We start from the raw sequence: 26,209 nt of genomic DNA on the forward strand, positions 1-26,209 counted from the left end.
ATTAATATGCATGAGGTGATTTGCATGGCCTATATATGGTTGAATGTGGGCGGGTAAAGGGCGGGATGTACATTTTTTTCACGTGCGCAAATGATCAGGTAGACTGTGATTTATAAATGGAAAATTGCGTGCAGGTGTGCGTACGCACGGTTTTATAAGTCTGAATTTTTTTTGCGCACGCCATTTTTGGCTTTCGGGCGCACGTACACTTTTAGTAAGAATCCTACGCACAGTTTTATAAATGAGGTCTCTGTCTGCTGCCTGCCCCGACCCTAGCCTGGTATCGTTGCTGAGTTTGGATTGCCCCTTAACCCTGCTCTTCACTGTTTCTCTCTGTGTGCTTTTCTGTTTAATAAAACTCACTGCAAATGGATTCGCACGACTCTGCCTCTTCGTTACAGACATAGCCCTAAACAGAGTTCAGTACTAGAATGGCTGTTTACAGTTATTTACTGCACTGTAAAAAAAGTGTCCTTTTACAGGTAATGGTAAATTTCTTTTTACAGAATTTTACCGTTTTTCCATTATACAGTGAAATGCCTGTTATTATACAGATATTTGCTGTAATTTAAAAGTCCACTATGAAATGTACAGGTAATTGCTTGTATTTTGGTTTTAAATAAATTTTTATGTTATTTAAAATAAAATTGTCTGTATTTTTACAAAGTTATGTGTAATTTTACATACAATATTAAGTAATACATTACAGATTCTTTCTGTGAAATTAGAAAGCAAAGAAAAGAAGGTATAACTGCAGATATCAGCAGTCATTCAACATGTTTTTTGTGAAGATCATTAAGCATTTGGGGGTTAAAGTGAGTTTTTTAAGGTTAAATAATAGTATTTTTACATACAGTAGGCTACATACAGTATTGAATTTATTTATTGTATAGTCTTTTAATCTTGTATCATAAATACAGGAAAATACAGGAAAAAAGCTTTCCTGTAGCTCAAACAGTAGAGTGTTGGCACTAGCAACGCCAAGGTCATGGGTTCGATTCCCAGGGAAAACAAGAACTGACAAAATGTCAAATATGTACCTTGAATGCAATGTAAGTCGCTTTGGATAAAAGTGTCTGCCAAATGCATAAATGTAAATGTAAATAGACAGATAGATAGATAGATAAATACTTTATTCATCCGCTAGGGAAATTCAATCTTCCAGTAGTGACAATTAAAAAACAAACAAGACAAGACAGACAAACTGCCCAAAATACAATTAAATTAAACCCCGGTCACAGGGATAAATTAAAAAGACGTATTGCCTGAGGGACAAACGACTTCCTCAGTCTATCTGTGGAGCAAGACAGAGAGAGCATCCTGTTGCTGAAGGTGCTCTTCTGTCTGATGATGATCTTGTATAGTGGGTGTTGGGCATTGTCCAAAATTGAAAGAAGCTTTCTAAGAGTCCTTCCCTCTGCCACAGATGTTGAAGAGTCAAATTTCACACCAACCACAAAACCAGCCTTCTTCACCAGCTTATCCAGCCGTAAAGCATACCTTCTTTTGATGCCTCTCCCCCAGCATACCACAGCATAAAAAAGGATGCTAGCGATGACTGTCTGATAAAACATCTCCAATAGCTTTTTACAGATATAGAAGGATGCTAGTCTTCTGAGGAAATAGAGTCGACTCTGTCCCTTCCTGTATAGGGCATCTATGTTTTTGGACCAGTCCAATCTGTCATCCAGCTGCAGACCTAGATATTTATAGGTTTTGATTACCTCAACACAGTCACCTTCGATAAGCACATGCTGCAGTAGGGGCCTCTGTCTCCGAAAGTCCACCACCATCTCCTTTGTTTTTGAAGTGTTAAGCTGTAGTTGGTTATAGCCCACAAAGTCCTTTATCAGGGTCCGACACTCCTCCTCATCTCCATTCTTAATACACCCCACGATTGCAGTATCATCAGAATACTTCTGCATGTGACAAAATTCCGAGTTGTACTTAAAATCGGAGGTGTACAGGGTGAACAAGACCGGGGAGAGCACTGTCCCCTGCGGTGCTCCTGTGCTGCTGACTACAGTCTCAGAAGTGCAGTCTCTCAGTCGAACGTACTGCGATCTCTCATTAAGATAGTCTGTAATCCACGTTATTAGTTTTAGGTCCACACCCATCCTCATCAGTTTGTCCTTCAGTAGAGTGGGCTGGATGGTATTAAATGTGCTGGAGAAATCAAAGAACATGATTCTTACAGCGCTACCACCCCTATCCAGGTACGAAAAGGACCGGTGTAGCAGATAGAGGATGGCGTCGTCCACCCCCACCCTCTCCTGGTACGCAAACTGCAGAGGGTCGAGCGCGTGACTGACCTGTGGTCTGAGATGATGTAACAGCAGCCGCTCCATCGTCTTCATGACATGCGATGTCAAGGCAACTGGCCTGAAATCATTCGGCTCCTTAGAGTTTGACTTTTTTGGGACAGGCACAATACAGGACGTCTTCCACAGTTCAGGAACCTTCCCTAACCGCAGACTCATATTGAAGATGTATTGTAAAGGGTCACCAAGCTCTGTAGCACATGCTTTGAGCAGTCTTGGACTTACTTTGTCTGGGCCAGCCGCTTTACCGGGACGGAGTCTTCTCAATTCCCCACTCACCTGGGCAGCTGTAATGATTATGGGTAATGGAAGTGGTATATTAGTCTCAAATCCAGTGCTGTTAGTGTTACTACAGGGAGTAGGGCGATACAGTGCGGGAATGGCATCAGTACAAGCCCCAGTAGCAGCATCAGTGGGTACAGGGCAGTCAAACCTATTAAAAAAGTTATTAAACTGGTTGGCCCTCTCCACGTCCCCCTCCACGAGGTTACCACGCTTGGAGCTCAAACCTGTGATGGTCTTCATGCCCTCCCACACACTGTTTTGCTGCAACTTCTCATTTTGATCATCATTTCATTGTCTTATTCTCCCCTAATTTCATATATATTTTATGAATATTTTTCCAAATATACATTGCTGCACATCCAGGGCTTTGTGTGTGTGTTTGTGTGACTCTGTTTGTGTGACTCTGTGTGTGTGTGTGTGTGTGTTAATAATATTCCCTCAAATAAAAGGAAATATTATTAAAACCAAATATAACGTTTTCTAAACACAAAAAAAGTTGTAAATTATAAATCTACATCTTTCCAAAAGTTTCAGCCAATGTATTGCAAAAAGAACAGTGTTGTGTTCTTCTGTGCATACTGGACAGTAGGTGGCGGTAGAGGTTTGTGATATGTGGATATTGAGGATAGGAGAATAAGGAAGGTGAAGCGTGGCACGAGCTGCGATCTGTGCTGTACTATTTTGCGACTGATACTGCTGATTAAATAATTCCTTATTTAAGAATTTTCTTCATTCTTTCTTACTAAGAATATAACAAATTGGCGACGAGGTACTTTTTTTTTTTTTTTTTTGAATTGTTTCTACATTTCCCACGCCATTTTTGCCATGTCCTGGAGAACCTACTATTCCTTTCGACACGTGGCGGATGTTCCGGAATTATTTGCTGGTTGTTGGTGCATCTGGAGATGCATGGCCGGTCGAGCGCAAACGAGCACTACTGCTACATTGTCTGGGGACTGAAGGACAAAGATTGTTCTATTCCTTGCCGAATCAAGGTGATTCGATGGAAGATGCGATTGCGGCCTTGAAAGCGCATTTTTGCATGAAAAGCAAAAAGTTATTTTGCTTGTGAAACAAAAAGTATTTAAACAATTAATTAACTTTAAAAAAAAAAAAAAAAAGGAAGTCAGAGTTGCGTTAATATATATACTTATTTGTTTAAAAAAAGAAAAAAAATACGTAATTATGAGAAGTGCCCTTTATTTCACTTGAGCCCCTGCCCCTCAAAATGTCTGTGCACGTCCCTGTTTACAAATAAACAAAAAACAGAACACTTGCGAAAGTATCAAAATGCTCAGTGAACAGAGTTGCTCAAGAGTGAAGATGGCAGGATCCTGGTCACAAACCTCCAGCTGAGCAACTCATGGTGCCATTAATAAAACCGGTCAGTATTTGAGTTATTGGAGTTAAATAGATTGTAGTCATTTGACATGCATGACTTGATACTAATCTGAAACTGATACAGTAGAAGTTATTGAAAAGATGAACGAATGTATTTAATGCTCACTTTAAATGTGCACATTTAACATTCTTAAACAAGAATATAAAATAATGTCATATAGGCCTGTTTCACGTTTTTTATTTCATTTGAAAGGTGGAGGGGAGGAGGGGTGCGGGCCTCCAAATGTCTAGAACCGACCCGAAGTAAATGTGTGGTCTTTTTCAGATCTTTCAATCTAATGGATGAAATAAGCTCACGCAATTAACATAAATGCGAACGGAGACCACAGAACAACATACGGAGGGCAGTAGCTAGTTTCTGCTCTGCGATCCGCAAGAAGTGTGTGTTCGAAATCAGGAAGGGTTTGGTTTCATCTTCAAACTAAACTCGGGTCTTCAGCCGACAAAGTTTAAATCCACTAACCATGGTTAGCGAGCTTCCCATAATGTTTACTCATTAGGTGGAAGTTTACTCGGAAGATGGAAGTTAACAGGATGTTTTATTGACAAAAATGAGCAGATAATCATTAAGCAGGTATAATAAGTTCAAAGATAATCTGAAGAGCGGGATTCTGGCGGTGAATGAAATATGAATTCTTACAGGTTCGATGACTGGTAGATGAAGAGATGGATGATGGAGCTGGTGGGAAAGGAGACACGGAGGAACGATGAACGCTGGAGAGGATCCTGGAGAAGGTTCGCTGGAGATATCTTGGAGATCACTGGAGAAAGTAAGGTAAAGCCGGGTGCACACTGCGATTTATAATAGTCCTTTAACGATTGTTGCTTGTCAGATACAAACTTGATAATCGCTGTAAGCCATGTCACACTGTAAGATCTCAGTTGTCATTAATGACAGACTGTACAGTCAAGGCGTGCTAAAAACGTAAGCATGCAAGAAAACTTGTCCAGAGTTTTACATCATCAGTCAATGACACGTTCAGTGACTGAGGTGCATTACACACGGGATTGAAATGGTGGCTACAAAGAAATCTCGGTCCCACTTTATATTAAGTGGCCCTAATACCTGTGAACTTACATGGTAACTACATGTGTACATAGTATGTAACTACAGTGTAAGTACACATTGGTACATAGTATCTACAACTGTATTATTAGTGTAACTACACGTATGTAACAACCCATGTAATGGTATGTGTAAGTACAAATGTGTAACAGGACATTGGTAACAACACTTTTTTCACATTAGTAAGTACACATGTGTAACAGGAATTATGTAACTACATTTTGTAACAACAATATGTAGCCTATTTGTTGTTCCACTTCCACATGCAGTCTTAGATACTGCAGTTACCAGTTTGGGTATAAATGTATTTGATTTCCAACAAGTGGACAGTTCCTATGGAATTATCATGTAACGACACTGATGTACACAACAATTACCTTAACAATTACACTTTATATTAAGTGGACAGTTCCTGAGGAGTTACCATGTAACACTGGTATCACAAGGTGAAACTTTAGTTGTAATTCAACATTAGTCCTGCCAGTCATAAATACATGTATTCCAACTGGTAACTGCAGTATCTAAAACTGCATGTGGAAGTGGAACAACAAATAGGCTACAAATGTAGTTACATAATTCCTGTTACACATGTGTACTTACTGAAGTGAAAAAAGTGTTGTTACCAATGTCCTGTTACACATTTGTACTTACACATACCATTCTGAGGGTTGTTACATATGTGTAGTTACGCAAATGTTACCGCTGTAGATACTATGTACTAATGTGTACTTACACTGTAGTTACATACTATGTACACATGTAGTTACCATGTAAGTTCACAGGTATTAGGGCCACTTAATATAAAGTGGGACCGAAATCTCTAATGTTAATTTTGGTCACGGCTTGTCTTGAAAAACGGTGGTCATAGGAGAATAACACTGCAAGACTGTGAGTCAAATCTTCGGACACTGCCAGAATTTTGGTCAAATTTGATCTCAGCGGTCATTAATCGGCTGTCAGTTAACATGTCAAACTAATGATCAAAGGCTTCAGATTTTAGTCATCTTTCAGGATTTGCACAGTTTGCACCCGGCTTAAGTGTCCACTTCGTGTAAAACGAGACTGGACAATGAGTTTGGGTAAGGTGTGTGCATAGTGGAAGTAATGAGGGTGATGATGAGGTGCAGGTGTGTGTGATCAGAATTCAGGAGAGGGAGTGTGCTGTGATTGGCTGGTGTGAGAGCCTGGCAGATCTGTAACAAGGAGGAGAGTAAGCGTCCTTTGTGGCTGTTTGAACACATTCGACCACATGAGCGTTTACGAAAGCAATCTGGTCGAATGTGTTTACAACTAGGTCAAAAGTGGACAAGCTCAAAACTTTTTAAAACCCCATTTACACCTGTATTTAGCATCGTCCACTTGTGATTGGATCATGTAGGACTAACAATTTGTTTTTAATTTATTAAATATGAATAGAATAACTATTTTACTATACATAGGAAAATATACACAGTTTGGATATGAAAAGATTGTGCCAAAATTATAAAATATATTTTAAAATATGAATTTATTTAAATAAATGACCTTTTCAAATCAAAAATATAAATTTAATAGCAGTAATATGGTAGTTACAGTAACTTTTTACTGTACATGGTAATTACAGCTTGATATTGTAGAATTTACTATTTGTTTTACCGTAACTCCAACCACAAATTACAGTAGATAACTGTAAACAGCCATAGCTTACTGTTGGCAGGTTTTTACAGTAACTAGCAACAGTGTTGTAAGGTTTAACAGTGTATGCTAACACACATTATTACTAAAACATGATTTAAAAAATAAGTGCTAGATTTTTTTCTCCCACTTTGGAGACAATGTGGTGTATTGAGTTATTCACCAATCTACACAATGGAGATGAGTTAATAATCTAAATAGGTCAAATATTAATTTGCAGCAGAACAAGGTTGTTCCTCCTTCCTGGTCATTTTGTAACATATAACAAACAGCACAAATGCTCATTATTACAAAACTAAGAGAGTTGTGGTCCTGGATGCTGATTGGTCAATCCAGAGCTCCAGTCATAAAACACTTCAGCTACTGTGTTTAACTTAATAACCTTTTATCATTTGTACTTACATTTCTACCAGAAAGACTCGGGAGAATAGATACTCGATAATTGTACATTTATTAACAGCCCAGCAAGCCACATGCAATAAGTTCTTTGGCGTAGGCCCCGTCCGTAACTCGCAATCCGAGGGTACGGATTCAGCATTTCCCGCCTGAAGATGGCGGGGGCGCAGCCGACCCCCAATGCGGTATTGGAAGGGACCATCCTGGTGGTGGTGGGGAGGTTGAAGGGGAAATCCTATGGTGATAGGAAGGATGGACGGAGGAACCCATCTCTTGCTGGAGGGAAGAATCATCTTGGTGGTGGAGGGGTGGATGGAGGTGAGTGAAGCGTCAGCATCTGCGAACTCAGACAAGTGTAAGTACGGTTCTTTTATACTTCTAGTATTAAAACGTGATTGGATAGATGAGAAGATAATCAATGACGCAACAATTGAGTCTTCCCAGCAGAACTTACGCTAAAGCTTCCATTTATAGGATTTTGGACATTTAGGTTGTCACTTAGACATGTCTAACATTACCTAAACATAGTTCAATGTAAGTGTAATATTTTTATTATAAAGCCTCCAAACTGCCACAGATTGTATTGTTTACACTAATATGTCACTGTGAAAATGAAGATAATATTGTAAAGTGATCATATGATGTCCATTTTGTCAACAGAACCTTATTTTTTAACTTCATTGGAACAGAAACAATAATGGACAAGAACACAATATAAGTAATACAACTTTTTAATCTGCAATTATACTTGTAATCCAGTTTGTTATTGCTGATTTGATCATTGATGATCAGCTATTTTTAATGAAGGTCAATCATGCAGAAACATTTTTAATAGATATGAAGCACAAACTTTACCAACCTCCGATGATCTTATAATGGCACACAAATCACAGTTTGCAGAAAAGGTAATAATGCTGATTAAATGTTAAGTGATTATTAAAGATAGAAAATCAAATTAAACACTATTTAGGCTATTGTTAAATTAACTATATGCAGATCAGTTTAGTCTGCATTTTGATTGTCATTAATTGTGTTGAGTAAGTGTTAAATTTAGTCTTGTTATCGGCTGGATCCTGGATCATGTTACTCCGGAAGCCCAATGATCTCATGAATCTCTTCCAACACTTTTGCTTTATTGTTTGTGATGTTTTTTCCAGCGACCTCCATAAGATCAGTGATCATCTCAGCGCTGTAAGCACCTTGAAACGTGCAATATTTTTTCCTCCAGTCCTCAATTTTATCTGAAGAAACAGTAACACACTTAAATCAGAACACAGTTGATATGTCAGATATTATTCAGGATATTGTAAGATCATAACTTGCCTCCACAGTTGACCACATTAAAGAGAGGGATGTGAATCACGGTTGGAACGTTTTTGCCTTTGAACACATAGAAGTCCTTCGGTTTCTGGAAGTCCTCACTGGGAATGTTGACCTCAGGGAAAGGGATGTTTCGTTCTCTGCACATCTTGGCAGCGTCCTTCACTGTCTGCAGTGGAAAAGCATTGCAAATCACTTTATTAAAAGTGGAAGTACTTCCAGGGGTTCATGTTTAAGCCGAGAAAAACAGATTTAAAACATGTTTAAATGTTGTTGTTTTTAATTTTTAAAATGATACACAGCATTTCAGTATCTGTCAGTGGTTTTTATTTTATGTACATTTAAGGTTAGTGTGACCTCTGGTGGTCACTGTGTCATGAAGAAAAAAGCAGCAAGGTTTTTCTTTAAAGGGTTAGTTCACCCAAAAATGAAAATAATGTCATTAATGACTCACCCTCATGTCGTTCTAAGCCCGTAAGACCTCCGTTCATCTTCGGAACACAGTTTAAGATATTTTAGATTTAGTCCGAGAGATTTCTGTCCCTCCATTGAAGCTGTATATACAGTATACTGTCCATGTCCATAAAGGTAATATAAACATCATCAAAGTAGTCCATGTGACATCAGTGGGTTAGTTAGAAGTTTTTGAAGCATCGAAAATACTTTTTGGTCCAAAAATAACACAAAATAAGACTTTATTCAGCATTGTATTCTCTCCCGGGTCTGTTGTCAATCCTTCACAGTTACGCTGATGGCGTAAGACGCTGATGACGTGTTATCTGGTGCGCCCGAGCTTCATTTATAGACTGAGGGAAACGCACGCTGTAAAAGTGTCTCATCCGCGACATGCACATTTACGCACCATTAAAAAAATGATATCCACGCAAACAATGTAGAATAGCTTGAATATAGCGTGCGTCTTCAGACTGTAAACGAAGCTCGGGCACGCCAGATAACACGTCATCAGTTAGCAGCGTCACTGCGGAGTCCTGAACGCAGATTCACAACAGACCCGGGAGAGAATACAATGCGTAATAAAGTCTTATTTTGTGTTATTTTTGGACCAAAACGTATTTTCGATGCTTCAAAAACTTCTAACTAACCCACTGATGTCACATGGACTACTGTGATGATGTTTATATTACCTTTATGGATACGGACAGTATACTGTATATACAGCTTCAATGGAGGAACAGAAATCTCTCGGACTAAATCTAAAATATCTTAAACTGTGTCCCGAAGATGAACGGCGGTCTTACGGGCTTAGAACGACATGAGGGTGAGTCATTAATGACATTATTTTCATTTTTGGGTGAACTAACCCTTTAAAGAAAAAAAACTAATTTTGTGAAGAAAGTAAGTCATACGTGTTTGGAACGACATGAGTGAGAGTGATTGATGATTGAATTTACATTTATAGGGGAACTAATCCATTAACTTAGGTTATATGAGAGTATGTGTGCATTATTATATTAGAGATAATTATATATAATACCGTGAAAGGATCACCATCACTGAAATCCAGGGAAATGATGAGGTCAATGTTTCTCTCTTTTCTCAGCACTGAGAAGTAGGGTGAGTTGAGCAACAGTCCAGCGTCTATATAGTCTCTCGTCTCACTTTCCAGTAGAGCGACGGGCACTGCTTTAGCTGACAGTATTTGAGTGAGAGATCACGGCGAGACATTCGTTTTTTATTATTCACATTGAATTGCCAGTAATCAGCAAGTCTCTTCTCACCTGTCATGTTGTGGAGAAAGTCATATTTCCTGCCCCAGATCCACTGAACGATGCATCTACAGAAGCTGTAGAAAAAATCTGTACAACAAATACACTCATATTGACAAATACACTCAATACACTGAAAGTTTCTTCAGTGGTTTGATTGTTATCTAAAGGGTTCTTAAGACAGTCTTTGCCAGTATTGGGTTCTTGGCTTGACTATAAGGCTCTTTGGAGATTCATAAAAGTTCTTGATGTTTCATTATAAGTTCTTTGAATCAGTGTTTTCTATTTGTTTTAGCTTTAAAGAACTACATAGCTGGTTTTCGAAAGAACTACAAAAAAAAGTTCTAGGAAACTAAAAATGTTTGTCTATAAATCCAACTCCTCATGGACTGCAAACACAACACAAATGCACATCGTGACCTGAAGGCCTATAGTCCGATTCATGAACAAAAGACTCAACTTAACCATCAGCTGGTTCTTTTATTGTATTCAGACTCGTGGTTTAAATCAGTCTGATGAGTCCTACTAATAAACATAGCAAAACACCAAGAAAGAAAATATGCTTTAAAATGAGTGTGTGAGCGTTCTGTAAAGAATGTTAAAGGTTTATATTTACAAAGTATTTTTGCAACATTGCACTTTGTAGCAAATCACAGGCATATCTGTAGAGTGTGTGAACACAACAGCCAATCAGAAGTGTTTATCGCATTGTAGTTAATGCGTTCATGACCTCAAGGCTAGATTATTGTAATGCTCTACTAAGACTGCTTCGTTGATAATAACCAAGGGGGGAATCCATCCGCCGGAAACTGAAGCTTCCCCGGGGCCGCCATTGGCTATCAAGCCATCACCAGCTGTTAGCATTCCACTGACTCCTATTCATTTTGGCTTCACTTTGACAGCGAAAAACTTTACATATGAGGTGTTTAAAGACTCCATTTGTCCATTATTTATTTCTAAAGTTTTATTTCTCTGTCGTACAGGAGAGAAATTACCGTATAGACCGGCGGAGAAGCTCGCAAGCAATCGGGGGGACTTGGAGGCATAAAGTCTGATAAAGTCGATGGAGAAGCCCATAGAGAGTGATAAAGTTGCTCCCGCTGCTAGCTCATGGACAGCTAATGCTCACGCTCTCCGTCTCTGCGAGATTCAGAAGGGAATGATTCAGATTTCTCTCGGCACAGCTACTAGAAGACTGACAGCTGTCAGACAGGCTCACATCTACGTCGTCAAGCTCAGTTTGAGCCGGCGCAGTTCGCCTGACGATCAGGAAGTGATGCTTCTAATTGACTTCACTTTTCTCCGTTGAAACCTATGGGGTCGCTGTGTCTTATATACTGTCTATAATAATAACGGGAGTTTTCCAGTGGAGCGTTGTTTACCTCACATTGTAACTGACAGCTTCAGTGATTAAAATGGAAGCAATAATATATTATTTATAATGTATATAGCTAATATATATGGTTATACTTTATTTTAAGGTGTCATTGTTACAGTGTAATTATATATTTAAGTACTGAGTAATAATAATCAAGATCATGTACTTACTATAGGGTTATGGTATAGGATTTGGTTGATGGTTAGTTGCATGTAATTATGCATAATTTACTGTTATTACCATGGTAACTACATGTTACAATTATAACAAGGACACTGTAAAATAAAGTGTTACCATATATATGTAATGTGTTACTATGATCTATCCTTACAGTGATTCTTTTGTATTTAATGAATAAATAGGATAAATTAATATTTTTAATCTGATTTATTGTCAGTACTTGGCTTGCAGTTCACATGGATAGGGTTCTTTGCACTGTGTGTAGATGACCGCGTTCATCCGGCACCACCGAAGACTATTTTTGACCCAGGAAAACCTCTGACAATCCTTACGCTAATGCAATGAAACTGACAAGTAGCGTTTCTCAATATATGACAAGGAAAATAAAAATATTTACTAAAAGAGAACAAATGCAGTTTTTTCTCCTTCACAAAAATGTGTTTAGTGGTTCTCGAGATAAATGATGCGTCTCTAGGGTCCTAGTATGAGAAAGTTTGGGCATTAGGCATTACATTACTGGTTCAAACTTGAAGCTCAGGTGCTATATTTAAAATATAAAAATGCTTTGGTCTTTATTCATTAATCTGGCTTGAAAACTAAAAGTGAAGTAGCCTACATTGTATACATCAGGTCAACCTACCGAACGGCCAGAATTTGAACCAAACACTCAAATTGTTGCATACGTCCATGGTGTAATGCTCCATATACAGTTTTGCAGCTTCTTTATCAGTGACATCCAGTTTCCCCACCGGGAAAATCAGCTGACCTTTGCCTCCAGCGAGGTCTGTAAAAAGAGAAGAACATAACTGAGTTTTTCTTATCTGACAACATATAATTCCAGTTTGTGTAACTACAAACATAACTTACAAAAAAACAAAAAAAAAACATGTTTTGGCCAAAACAGTGGATTTGGGCAAAAGGCTACTTTCTGTTTGACCAATCTAAATATTTAACGTCACCACAGATCATGTGCCTTTAGGAAGTAGCACAGGGTGCTGAGCAGACTCAGACGCAGTGAAAGTGAACTGTTTTCTAGATTAATCAGCTTCATCTCATGTTTGTTGGCAGCATCCTGACCTTACTAATGTAATATAGTGTGCGTGCATATAATAATCAACCTATTTTGCATTTGAATTATCATCAGTAAAATATTTGAAAGAGAGTCTGGAGAGTGAATTTCCTAAACTTGATGTCTTTACACAGTTCTGACCAACTGTCTGCACTCTGCAGGGGTTCGAATCAACCCGAATTTTTCATTTATTAAACATTTAAGTAAATTAAGAGGTTTGATTTTTGATATATTATATGTTATAATATCCATTTTTGTTGTTGCAATAATTGTTTGTTTAAATTTAGCTGGAAAATGTAATACATTTTAAACACAGATACGATCTATATTTGAATTGAAATAGTATTTTTGTATTTAATTTAAAAAAATAAAAGGTATTCTTAAATCACTGTCAATAAACAGCAGGTTCCTGATGTGACAACTTACCACATATAATGTGATAACTATGGTGTCAGTGTCTGGTGGTTCCCTGGGGACATCTAGTGTTTAACCCAGGGAACCACCAGACACTGTGACATCCTGAGGGAGACGCACGCTATATTCAAGCTATTCTACATTGTTTGCGAGTGAGCGCTGTGTTTGTGTTTGAAGCTCCGTCGACTTGATTCATAAATCGTTGATTTTGTTCTTTACACTAATTTAGAAACGAGCATTTTCTATTTTTCCAGCGTGTGAACATATCTCCGATACTACTCTCTATAAAAAACAATCGGATTGCTTTGATATCGCTAGTTATATCCAACTTTCCGAACTTCCGTTACTATCTCTAACGATAGCCCGCTAGCATTGCTCGCGTGGCCTCGCCTATCGACCGTCTTATTTACACTCGAATCACTGAAATCGCTCTGTTTGTGTTGGAGTTTGTGTTTGTGCTTCTAATCGCTTGTTGTGTTTGAAGTTTGTGTTTGTGCTTGTGCTTCGAATCGCTTGTTGTGTTTGAAGTTTGTGTCTGTGGTCGAACCGCTTTGGTTGTGTTTGGAGTTTGTGTTCGAATCGCTTAACTGTTAACGTTAGTTTGTGAGCGTGTGAACATATCTCCGATACTACTCTCTATAAAAAACAATCGGATTGCTTTGATATCGCTAGTTATATCCAACTTTCCGAACTTCCGTTACTATCTCTAACGATAGCCCGCTAGCATTGCACGCGTGGCCTCGCCTATCGACCGTCTTATTTACACTCGAATCACTGAAATCGCTCTGTTTGTGTTTGAAGTTTGTGCTTGTGCTTCGAATCGCTTGTTTGTGTTTGAAGTTTGTGTCTGTGTTCGAACCGCTTTGGTTGTGTTTGGAGTTTGTGTTTCGAATTGCTTAACTGTTAGTTTGTGAGCATGTGAACATATCTCCGATACTAACGTTACTCTCTATAAAACACAATCGGATTGCTTTGATATCGCTGGTTATATCCAATATTCCGAACTTCCGTTACTATCTCTAACGTTAAGTTAGCCCGCTAGCATTTGCACGCGTGGTCTCGCCTATCAACCGTCTTATTTACACTCGAATCACTGGAAGGATACGGGTTCTATCCATGATTTCAGTCCTAAATTAGTAGTGATATTGGTAGCATCACTGCTAATTTATTGTTCATCTGTCATAATGGCGAATATATCGGATGTGTGTCTACCTCTGAGTGCAGGTGAGGACACGTTTGAGCTGCATTCGGTGCGGTTGGAGCTGGAGTCCGTGGAGAAGCAGATCCGTGATCTGCTGGGGAGGCAGGCCGAGCTGCGAGACCGACGATCAGCGCTTGAAGCATCACGCGCCGATGCTCACAAGTCAGTGGTTATTAACTTTTCGACTCCGGCCTCCTCTACTCCGTGTATTTCTCTGCACAGGACCCGAGCACCCCTGGTTTCGTTTACCCCGACACCGACACAGCACCATGGACCCTGGATGATGCCACAGCGGAAGACACGAGCCAGGACCAGAGCAAGGACCTCTCCGCCCCTCCCGGTCTTCGAGATCTCCACCCGGAACCGCTTCTCCCCTCTTCGCGAGACGGAACGCGACGACGCTGTGATCATCGGCAGTTCCATGGTCCGGCACGTCCGCGCTACCTCAGGTAAAGGTATGGTGCGCACTCACTGCTTTCCTGGTGCTCGTGTTCTCGATGTCGCTGCGCAGGTCCCCGAGATCCTGAACGGTGACGAGCGCGTCGGAGCTGTCGTGCTGCACGCGGGGGTGAACGACATCAGGCTGCGGCAGACGGAGGTTCTGAAGAGGGACTACAGGAGCCTGATCGAGACGGTACGCAGAACATCGCCTGAAGCAAAGATCGTCGTGTCTGGACCGCTTCCCACGTACCGACAAGGACAAGAAAGGTTCAGTAGATTGTTTGCACTAAATGAATGGTTGATGTCATGGTGTAATGAACAGAGACTGCTCTTTGTAAATAATTGGAATCTGTTTTGGGAGCGACCTAGGCTCTACCGTGCTGATGGCCTGCACCCCAGCAGAATCGGAGCGGCTGTTCTGTCGGACAACATCTCCAAGACGTTACACACCATATGACTAGTAAGTCAAAGTCCAAATCACATTCTTTGCTGTCCCAAATTAATTGATATAAGTACCAGTGTAGAACACTATATAGAAACTGTGTCTATTCCTCGTTTAGTGAGGCCAAACAATAAATCTACTGCAGGATCTAAGAAAAATCTAATTGTGATTAAACCAGAAAATCTCAATATTAGTGAACAAAAACAATTTCTAAAGCTAGGTCTTCTAAACATTAGATCGCTTACACCTAAGGCGGTTATTGTAAATGAAATGGTCACTGATAATAGCTTCGATGTACTCTGCCTTACTGAAACCTGGCTTAAACCAAATGATTATTTCGGTCTTAATGAGTCCACTCCACCAGGATACGGTTATAAGCATGAGCCCCGTCTGATTGGTCGTGGCGGCGGTGTTGCAACAATCTATAGAGATATTCTTAATGTTACTCAGAAAACAGGTCACAGGTTTAATTCGTTTGAAGTACTTGTTCTAAATGTTACGCTCCTAGATGTAAGAAAGAAATCCCTATTATCTCTAGCCTTGGCTACCGTATATAGACCGCCAGGGCCTTACGCTGATTTCCTAAAAGAGTTTGCAGATTTTCTCTCAGATCTATTGGTCAATGCCGATAAGGCAATAATTGTTGGAGATTTCAACATACACGTTGATAACACAAATGATGCGTTAGGAGCTGCGTTTACAGATTTATTAAACTCCTTTGGGGTCAAGCAAAACGTTAGTGGTCCCACTCATCGTCTTAATCATACTCTAGATTTAATTATATCATATGGAACCGATCCAACCGATATAGATATTATACCGCAAAGTGATGATATCACTGATCATTACATGGTAACTTGCATACTACGTACGGCTGAAATGTGTCATGTTGCGCCACGTTATCGACCAGGCAGAACAATCCTTCCAACCACTATAGATAGATTCTTGAATAGCTTACCTGATCTATCTCCGCTCCTCAGTGAACCCAAACAAACAGATGAGCTAGAGGAAATGACTAGCAGTATGAGCACCATTTTCTCTAGTACATTAGAAACTGTTGCACCAATTAGATTAAAAAAGGTTAGAGAGAAAACTAAAGCACCATGGTACAACAGTGCTACGCATGTTATCAAGAGAGAAACTCGTAACTTAGAGCGCAAATGGAAACAAACTAATTTAGAGGTCTTTAGAATCGCGTGGAAAGACAGTATGTCACGTTATAAAAAGGCTCTAAAAGCAGCCAGGTCTGAGCATCTACGCAAACTAATAGAAAATAACCAAAACAATCCAAGGTTTTTATTTAACACCGTGGCTAGATTAACAAATAAACAGACATCACCTGAACAAAATATTCCGTTACATTTTAATAGTAATGATTTCATGAATTTCTTCACTGAGAAAATAGAAAGCATCAGAAACACAATTGTAAATGTACAATCTTTGACAGCGTCTTATGATTCAGCCTCAATTATCGCCCCTCAAGAACAACTACAGCGCTTTACAACTATAGGACAGGAAGAGCTAAATAAACTTATCACTGCATCTAAACCAACAACATGTTTATTAGATCCAATACCCACTAAACTACTGAAAGAAGTGTTACCTGTAGTGGAAGAGCCTCTTCTCAATATTATTAACTCGTCTCTATCTTTAGGACATGTTCCAAAAACATTCAAGCTGGCAGTTATAAAACCTCTTATTAAGAAACCACAATTAGATCCAAATAACCTAGCAAATTACAGACCCATTTCAAATCTTCCATTTATGTCTAAAATACTAGAAAAAGTTGTGTCCGCTCAATTGTGCTCTTTCTTGCAAGAAAACGATATCTATGAAAAGTTTCAGTCAGGATTCAGGCCACATCATAGCACAGAAACTGCGCTGGTTAAAATTACAAATGATTTACTTTTAGCTTCTGACCAAGGCTGTATCTCAATACTAGTTTTACTCGATCTTAGTGCTGCGTTTGACACTATAGATCATAAAATACTCTTAGATCGACTTCAAAATTACACTGGTGTTCAGGGACAGGCATTAAGCTGGTTTAGATCGTACCTATCAGACCGTTACCATTTTGTCCATTTAAATGGGGAAAAATCAAAGATAACATCAGTAAATTATGGAGTGCCACAGGGATCTGTATTAGGCCCCCTGCTATTCTCAATTTATATGCTGCCACTTGGTAATATTATAAGAAAACATGGAATAAAATTCCACTGTTATGCTGATGACACTCAACTATATATTTCATCTAGACCAGATGATAACACTAAATTATCTAAAATGACAGAGTGTGTTAAAGATATAAAATATTGGATGACGTGTAATTTTCTTCTATTAAATTCAGATAAAACGGAGGTATTACTGATTGGTCCAAAAAACTGCCCACAAAACCTCTTACAATACAACCTTAATCTAGATGGACGTCCTGTTACTTTATCCTCTACAGTAAAAGACCTGGGTGTTATACTAGACCGCAACTTGTCTTTTGAAAATCATATTTCAAATGTCACAAGAACAGCCTTTTTCCACCTTAGAAACATTGCTAAGCTACGTAATATGCTATCAGTTTCTGATGCAGAAAAGTTAGTTCATGCATTCATGACCTCGAGACTAGATTACTGTAATGCTCTATTAGCTGGTTGTCCTGCATCCTCAGTAAACAAGCTACAGTTAGTCCAAAATGCAGCTGCTAGAGTTCTTACTAGGTCAAGAAAATATGATCATATAACACCAATTTTATCATCTCTACACTGGTTACCTATTAAGTTCCGTATCAATTACAAAGTATTGTTACTGACCTATAAAGCCCTAAATGGTTTAGCTCCTGTATATTTAAGAGATCTTCTATCGCCATATATTCCATCGCGCTCTTTAAGATCGCTAAATTCGAGGCTTCTGGTCGTACCTAGGATATCTAAGTCCACTAAAGGAGGGAGGGCGTTTTCACATCTAGCTCCTAAACTCTGGAATAGCCTTCCTGATACTGTCCGAGGCTCAGACTCGCTCGCCCAGTTTAAAACTAGATTAAAGACGCATCTCTTTAGCCAAGCTTTCACATGATGCATCTCATACCTTTTATACTACAGTTAAATCAGATCAAATGCATTCGTATTAAGAACAGCAGCTACGCTAATTATTTCCCATCTGCCTTTTTTTGTTGTTATCTCGGGACGCCTGTCCCGAGATAACTCAAATAGAGTTTGTCAGCTCCAGTTAGTATCCAGCCTCTCATGGAGACTTCAGATGCCCCAACGCCTGTGATGAGACGACTCGACGCCTGTGAAGAGACGACCCAACGCCGGCGATATGTTATGCCCTAAATTTCATGATTAACTAACTGTATTTTTGTATGTATATTTTTGAAATGCATTTTCTGTAAAGCTGCTTTGAAACAATGTGTATTGTGAAAAGCGCTATACAAATAAACTTGAATTGAATTGAATTGAATATGGACAGTAGATGGCATATTAAATTTGACGTGAACGCAAGGCTGTGAGGGACATACTGTCCAGTCAATGGGTTGTACTGTTGTGCACTTTGTGTCAGTCATTCAGGCGACAAAACAAGAGGACACAAACTCAAGAAAACATGCAGTGTGGATATTAGATGTGATAGGACAGTATTACAACTGAACATTATGTCTGAACAGGCACAATCTGATTTTATTTGACATCAATATAAACATTTTTTTTTGTGGAAATGTTCAATACATCTGTTTGTTTGTTTGTTTGTGTCTCTTCAAAAAAACAAAAACAAATCTTCACTAAAAGGTTTACCGGTCAGTGTTGTTCTGATGGATTCATCATGAGCAGAAGGATCTTTGCCATCCAACACACAGAGATTCATGTCCACAAGGTCCAAGATCACCTGGAAACCCTTGTCTATAGATGGGTCTGGATCTTCTGAAGAAAACATTGAACACATTTTTTTTTTTCAAATATTGTACTACATGTAACTTATTAAAAACTAAAATCAATAATACATTATTTACCTTTCCCCATTTCCTCAAGTATATTTTTTTTGCTTTCAAATAAATCTGAAAAAAAAAAAACAGTTCATATGACAATGAATTCCACCTTACACCTTGATAAATTGACCGTTCGCAAAGACCCGCCCCCCTTAGTTACTGTCGCTATGTCCGACAAGCTACGCCGCTCTCACGCCACACCATGTTCTCACGCAGTGAAAAATACATCGCGGAGCAGAGAGGAGACTGACAACACACTGACAGACAGGACAGACCAGCTTACTTTTCGGTTACTTTTGATATTAAACATATTATACAAAGTCTCAAATTTGGTAATTTTTCAAAATAAATTTAAACAATTAATACCGTTTTGTGGCTCTTTAATGTGTCTGACAGATCTCTGTAGAGCATCAGTTAAAGGCACACTATGTAGAATTCATAATAGGGCGAATCATCCTGGTAGTAAAGCTTGGAGGGGGGAGTAGCGCCCCTGATAAATCTCGCGAGAATCACAACTTGCTTTACGGCAACGCCGTCACACACATCAACAACATATGAAGCACGAAGACACTTTCGTGCATTTCAGACGTGATACCTATGCGTGATACTCGACGATGGAAAAAGAAAAGAAAACGCGGTCGGAAGAGAAAAGGAGAAGAGAATCTGACCGCGTGAGGAACCGGACAAGAGTTACTCGGTCAGGCTTTCTCTCGTTGGCGCGAGCTAAAAAGCAGCACTGGATGCAACAGTGAGGCTGACCTGGCGATCTTGTTGATGGACTAGTAAATAAAATCTCTTATTTGTAAACTTGTTTGCATTCTATGTTGTATGTTGTTGCGCTTGCTTGTTATATGTAAGTTTTTTACGATGCTGTTCATTCATCCATTATATCAGACGACGCTGTTGACGTTGATTCCTATGATTATCATGAGAAACATTGTCAAAATCTCACATAATTATCAGGACATAAATATGCATGTAAACGAGCACAATTTGCAAACTATTATGATACATTGCAATAACGATGTCTAATGACACCATAATGGCCAATGTTATGAAATAATGCGACGTACATTTAACTTTATTGATGTCATCTGGCATTTTGTAATGTTTACATTACAATAAAAAAAACACAAATTAAATTATACAGTAGGCCAGTAGACTATAGGCTATTTACTTGTGATTTATTTGCAATCATGTAAAAACATTATAAGCCAGCAAACGCGGTAGGCTACTTTATTATTGGTATTTACGACAGTGCAAGTATTCCACATTCTACATAGTATGCCTTTAAAGCTGCTTGTGAACCGATCATCTCTTCCTTCTAGTTAATTTATATCATCAAATAAACATGAATGAACATAAGAAGGAATGTTGTTTTAACCGCGGAAAGACGTCAATACACTCCGTTTTTCAAGTTCAAATCCTCCCATGTTAATCTACTAACTCTCCTGACTGCTTTGTCGGACAAAATGGCGGATGGCGAAGTATGATTGGTCAAATCACCTGTCAATCAAGCTCCCTGCGAATGGTCAATTGACTGTAAGTTTTAGGAAGAAGCGTAAATCTTGAGAACAAATGCAACTGTACCTTTTATCTTTTGCCAGAGGAATTTCAGAATCTCGCCTCCATCAGCTAAAGCGCTGCCACACAGAGCTGCAGAAAACACACAATACCAAACAGAAAGTTTAAGATAAATGGGACAAAAACCTAATATCTTATACAGGTTTCAGATAAATAGGGTAAGGTGGATATCACATTTCAACACGTTTATTGAGTTATTTTGCTTGACTTTTTATCTGTGACATTTAATCAAATTTTGAGGTTTAATGATCAATTGATTTTGTTATTGGATATTACTGATCTGTAAATTGATTTTATGTTAGCCATAAAAATCTAAGAAGTTTGATCCAGACAGATATTGAAAGTCGATCTGTTTCCTTCTCCGTATCATCTGCATATGCACACGGAGAATCAAAACGTGCAGCCCTGCTAGTAAGGGCAGCATCCCTAAAGAAAAAACAACAGCTTGAAATTGAAAAGATGCAGCTCATAGCCAAAATGGAGAAAATAGAAATAGAAACAGCGCTTGCAGAAAGCAATGCTAAATTAAAGGTACTGAAAGAGCAAGTACGCTCAGAGGACGGCACCTGATTCACCAGGTCATTCATCCGTGTGGAAAAGTAAAATGAAGGCCATCTCAAATCCAGTGTTTCTTGCAGCGCTACAATTAGACACATCAAGGGCCACAGACCACAGTAATAATTGTCAAGTAGATGACAGCATTATTAAAATTATGCAGAAGCAAAATTACTTGACAGAATAGCTTGTGAAACAGCAAACACAAATTCAGCTTCCAAGTAAAGACATCCAAGTGTTTATTGGTTTATTGTCCACTGACGTTCAAATCCTTCATCAGGTCCTTTGAGCATACCACAGAACATAAAACAGACAATGTAAAAGACAAGTTATATTATCTAGAACAATGCACTGCTGGAGAGTCACAAGAGATGGTAAGAAGCTGTGTATATATGCCATCAAGCAAAGGTTTCAAGGAAGCAAAACAATTGCTCTAAAGGCATTATGGAGACGAGCTAATAATAGCAAGTGCTTATATTGATGAAGCTTTAAAGTTGCCTCATATCAAGTCTGATGATGGAAAAGTCTTGAGTGCATATGCTCTGTTCCTGATTGGTTGTCGGAATACAATGGAATATGGAGAATTCATGGAGGAAATGGACAATCCTACTAATATGAGAGTTATACTTTCAAAGCTAACATACAAGATAAAAGAAAGGTGGAGATCAGAAGCTTAAGAACATCAAAGAGCGACAAGCATCCAAAGAGAGGGTCCATGGCCCCTTTAGCTTGACGATCAATAAGGTCAACCTAAGCAGTAAGAGCAAGATTTACTCAATAGGTTGACCTTATTGTTCGTCAAGCTAAAGGGGCCATGGACCCTCTCTTTGGTAACTTACTGGACCATCGCAATGTTGTAACAGCAAAGGTGAATCAGAAAGAGAAGTATCCTACAAAAAAAGGAATAACAAGGAGCCTCTTTGCAACCAAAATTTGCATTGAGGAAAGAAAACCTCAACATGTGTCAAGGAAACAGGTCAGTCCACCAAAGATACTCAATGCCTTTGAGTAACCATGTATGTTTTGCACAAAGAATCATGCTCTCGAGTCATGCAGTGAAATAAAAAAGGTCAGCCACATATGGTACGTTTGGAATTTCTGAAGTCTAAAGGTTTATGCTTTGGATGCTTAACTCGAGGCCATCTTAGTAAGACTTGCAAAAAGAGAATTGAATGTAAAGAATGTTCCCCAAAACACCCAGACATTCTACACATCAAGGATAACCAAAAAGGAACAAAATATGTTTAAATCAGACAAGAAGATCTCATGTGCCCAAGTCTCCCTTAAACACCAATAAAGATAACTGTGTGCTGTCAATAGTGCCAAAAGTCAAGTCAAACAAGAGTGACAGATATGTAGAAATGTATGCTTTCGAAGTAGGAACTGCAAAGGAAACTGAACCTGAAAGGGAAGCCAACTCAGACTCTACTGAACAGTTTTTGTAAAGAAAAGACAGGAGAACAAAAGTTAGTAAACAGGTTCATACTCACAGACTTGGAAGTGTGGTACATATCATGAGGTGTACCACCCAAAGAAAACCCAAATTCGAGTGGTTTTTGATCGTACTGCTTCGCTTCAAGGCATGTCTCTGAACAGTCAATTGCTACAAGGTCCAAACCTCACAAACACACTTATTGGTGTCCTTACCAGATGTAGGCATGTCTTACCAGACATACCAATAGTCATGATGGCAGATGTGGAGTCGATGTTCTATCAGGTGAGGGTTCCTGAGGAGTATGCAGATCTGCTTAGTTTTCTTTGGTGGCCAGAGTGCAGTTTAAATGCACCTATAGAAGAATTTAGGATGATGGATCATTTATTCAGAGACGCTTCGTCATCTAGCTGTGCCTCTTATGCATTGAAAAGGACAGCAGAGGACAGAAAAGATGTAGCATCTCCAAAGGCTGTTGAAACAGTTTTGCACATGCGTTTCTTGATCAGTGGGTCAGATGGCTAGAAGATCTAACTCATTGTATACAATTCGCTCACCAAAAATGCCCGCAGGTCCCCCTCAGGTACCCTCTTGGTGGAAGTGAGCACAGTCAGAAGTACTGTCTTTAGAGACATGATCTTAAGCTCTACTTACACCAGCGGCTCAAATGGAGCTCTCTGCAGACAAGAAAAGACCACAGAGAGCTCGTAGGAGAGGATGAGGCACGGCTTGGGAGGATTTAACATACTGGCGCCTCTCAGAAACCTAATGACCAGATAGTGCATTCCCAGCAACCTACCATCAACTACATCTTGATGTGCTGCGATGGCGGCAACATACTGTACACTTTCAAGGTGGAGGGGACAGCCTGCGCTCCCACCTCTCTCGCAAGAAGGAAAGCACTGAGCTGATCTGGCATTTCTGGGGGTCTTCTCGACGGGAAGAACACCACTCAGTAAACAGACTCCAATTCAAAGTATAAGCTCGCCTAGTAGAGGGAGCTCTGGCTTAAGTGATAGTGTCTACCACCGCCACTCAAGTCCTCCATGTCTCCATGCCTCGTTCAGGGAATTAAAAAGCAGGCAGTAGGAGAACTTTTGGAAGACAAACAGGTCTACCTGTGCAGCCCCAAATCGACTCCAGATCCCCTGGACCACCTGGGGATGGATTCTCCATTCTTCTAAAGCGTGACCCTGCCTTGGCGTTTCATGTACGCAACTGTCGCAGAGTTGTCCGTACGGACCAACGCGTGCTTGCCCTGAAGCAATGGTTGAAACCGGCGCAGGGCGAGCAACACTGCTAGCAACTCCAGGCAATTTGTATGTCACTACAGTCGAGGTCCCATCCAGGAGCCTGAAGCTGCATGCCCGTTGCACACAGCGCCCCAGGCCGTTCTGGAGGCATCCATTGTAATAACGTGACTGGACATTTGTTCAAAGGGCACTCCAGCCCGTAGAAAGGAAAGGTCTGACCAAGGGCTGAATGTGCGGCGACAGATTGGTGTGATGGTCACACAGAGTTTGCCGCAGCACCATGCCCATCTCAGGACTCGGCCATGTAGTCAGTGCTGAAGCACTAATCCTATGCATCAATTCAAGCGATGTTACCTAAATCCACCCCGCTCATATACTCTACTCTGTCTGCTAGAGGCACACCTCAGCCCATGAGTGCAAAGGGGCAGTGGCTTGGGCCCAGTAGCCACCCAGTGCATGTACCTGAGATAGGGTACAAGTTTTCCCTATTAGTGGGCCAATATGGAGCAATTACTAAATTATCAAATGTTTTTAATTGTTTACCCTTAATATATTGGACATGCTAAATTCCTCTTCAAATACTCAATGTGTTGTTGAAATTGAGGTCTAAATGATTTTTTATATATTTCTAGTCAATGTTACTGTTTACATTTCAGTTTTGACATGGAAATGAGTAACTACTACAGACCCGATCACCATACATGCCAACCCTCCCAATTTTTCCGGGAGACTCCCGAATTTCAAAGCCCCTCCCGAAAATCTCCCGGACCGACCTTTCTCCCGAATTTCTCCCGAATTTCTCCCGATTTCCACCTGTACAACAATATTGCTACACCATCCGTCACTGGGCGCCGTTTCAGACCGAACAATAATAAAGGTTACACACCTAGAAGTCAAGCGCGGCAATCAGAACGGAAAAAGAACGAAGCAGTCTATGGGTTTGCGAGCCTCCGCTGCGCGCGCCTCTGCTGACTGCGCGCGCGCCTCCCCACGAGGCATTTATACTTCGCGCTCGCCGGTGTACTATTCTTTGAAAAGACAGGGTGCGACTCGGTGTAATTGTCCTCTAAACCATCAGGAATCAGCGGTGAGAAGAAGTCAGGTACACTCGTGAATGTTTATTTTAGTACACTTTAGTAGGCTACACCAAAACCACACTACAAAAGAATCGTGCAAAGCAGTAAAACAGATTATTCCTTGTGACATTAGAAAAAAAAAAAAAATGGATATGAGAATGTAATCTACAACTAAACTAACATTGCCTGCCCAAACCCCCCCCCCCCCCCCCCCCACGCCGCCGCCGAATATCTCCCTAATTCTGAGGTCTCAAGGTTGGCAAGTATGCCGATCACCGGATCAATACATCACAGAAACTATCGATCTATTAGTTTGTTACCTTGCAGGTACAGCATGTCAATTTCAGGCTGCTTCTTGATCATAGAGCCTTTTTCAAACTGACTGCCAAATTTGGAGGCTTCCACAAACGCTCCGGTGAGGGAAAAACCTGCTTCATGTGGAGTGATCTCGAACCAGGGGTCTGCAGACAGAAACACATCTATATAACAGCCGACACAAGCACATTAACTGTCTCTTTCTTTCAAACAAACACACAGACCTCCTTCCTTTTTCTGTTTGCATTGCTTGTCGATCACTGTGTAAATGGGAAGCGGGTCTTTACTGTGCTGATCCAAATATTCTGTAAGTGTGTGTTCATCGATCTATAGAGATATGTTATTGTAGTGGAGATCAGGGACAGTTAGAAAAATTTCTTCAATCACAAGCAAGTTAAAGTGATAAAACTTGCTCAAATTATCTTTATAAAAGAAACGCGACCTAGAACTAGTGCACAATCTGAAATGTGTTTATTACTTTATTATTTTACATATTTATTTGAAATCACAAAACTTTGTTTATTTCCAGGTTAAAATTAGATTATGAATCCCATATTTACATTTTTTGCAAGTATGTTTCCTTTACCAGAGGATGGCAGGTAGATGTTTAGTACTCAATGTTGCAATATTGATACTATTGATTAAATATTTTATATTACAATCTATTAAAATTATTTAACACAGAACTTGTTAAACCTGAATGTGACGA

General features: G+C 39.6%; 1 protein-coding gene across 2 annotated transcripts in view; it reads right to left on the reverse strand.

The window, feature by feature from the left end:
• Nucleotides 1-6,569: 6,569 nt before the first annotated feature.
• LOC306996103 (cytosolic phospholipase A2 gamma-like) overlaps nucleotides 6,570-26,209 on the reverse strand; it is a 29,890-nt gene continuing 10,250 nt past the window's right edge. For both annotated transcript variants that reach the window (XM_079608232.1, XM_079608233.1), the window contains 10 exons: nucleotides 25,725-25,827; nucleotides 25,506-25,646; nucleotides 20,876-20,941; nucleotides 19,310-19,354; nucleotides 19,095-19,220; nucleotides 12,389-12,532; nucleotides 10,203-10,280; nucleotides 9,959-10,113; nucleotides 8,467-8,632; nucleotides 6,570-8,384 (listed from right to left, as the gene is read on the reverse strand). In XM_079608232.1, coding sequence (XP_079464358.1) covers nucleotides 8,227-8,384; nucleotides 8,467-8,632; nucleotides 9,959-10,113; nucleotides 10,203-10,280; nucleotides 12,389-12,532; nucleotides 19,095-19,220; nucleotides 19,310-19,354; nucleotides 20,876-20,941; nucleotides 25,506-25,646; nucleotides 25,725-25,827 — 1,182 coding nt within the window. In that variant the 3' untranslated portion in view covers nucleotides 6,570-8,226. The remainder of the gene's footprint in view (nucleotides 8,385-8,466; nucleotides 8,633-9,958; nucleotides 10,114-10,202; nucleotides 10,281-12,388; nucleotides 12,533-19,094; nucleotides 19,221-19,309; nucleotides 19,355-20,875; nucleotides 20,942-25,505; nucleotides 25,647-25,724; nucleotides 25,828-26,209) is intronic.

This window comes from Phoxinus phoxinus, assembly GCF_949152265.1.
Source record: "Phoxinus phoxinus genome assembly, chromosome: 3".
In the NCBI taxonomy this organism is placed as follows: Eukaryota; Metazoa; Chordata; class Actinopteri; order Cypriniformes; family Leuciscidae; genus Phoxinus; species Phoxinus phoxinus.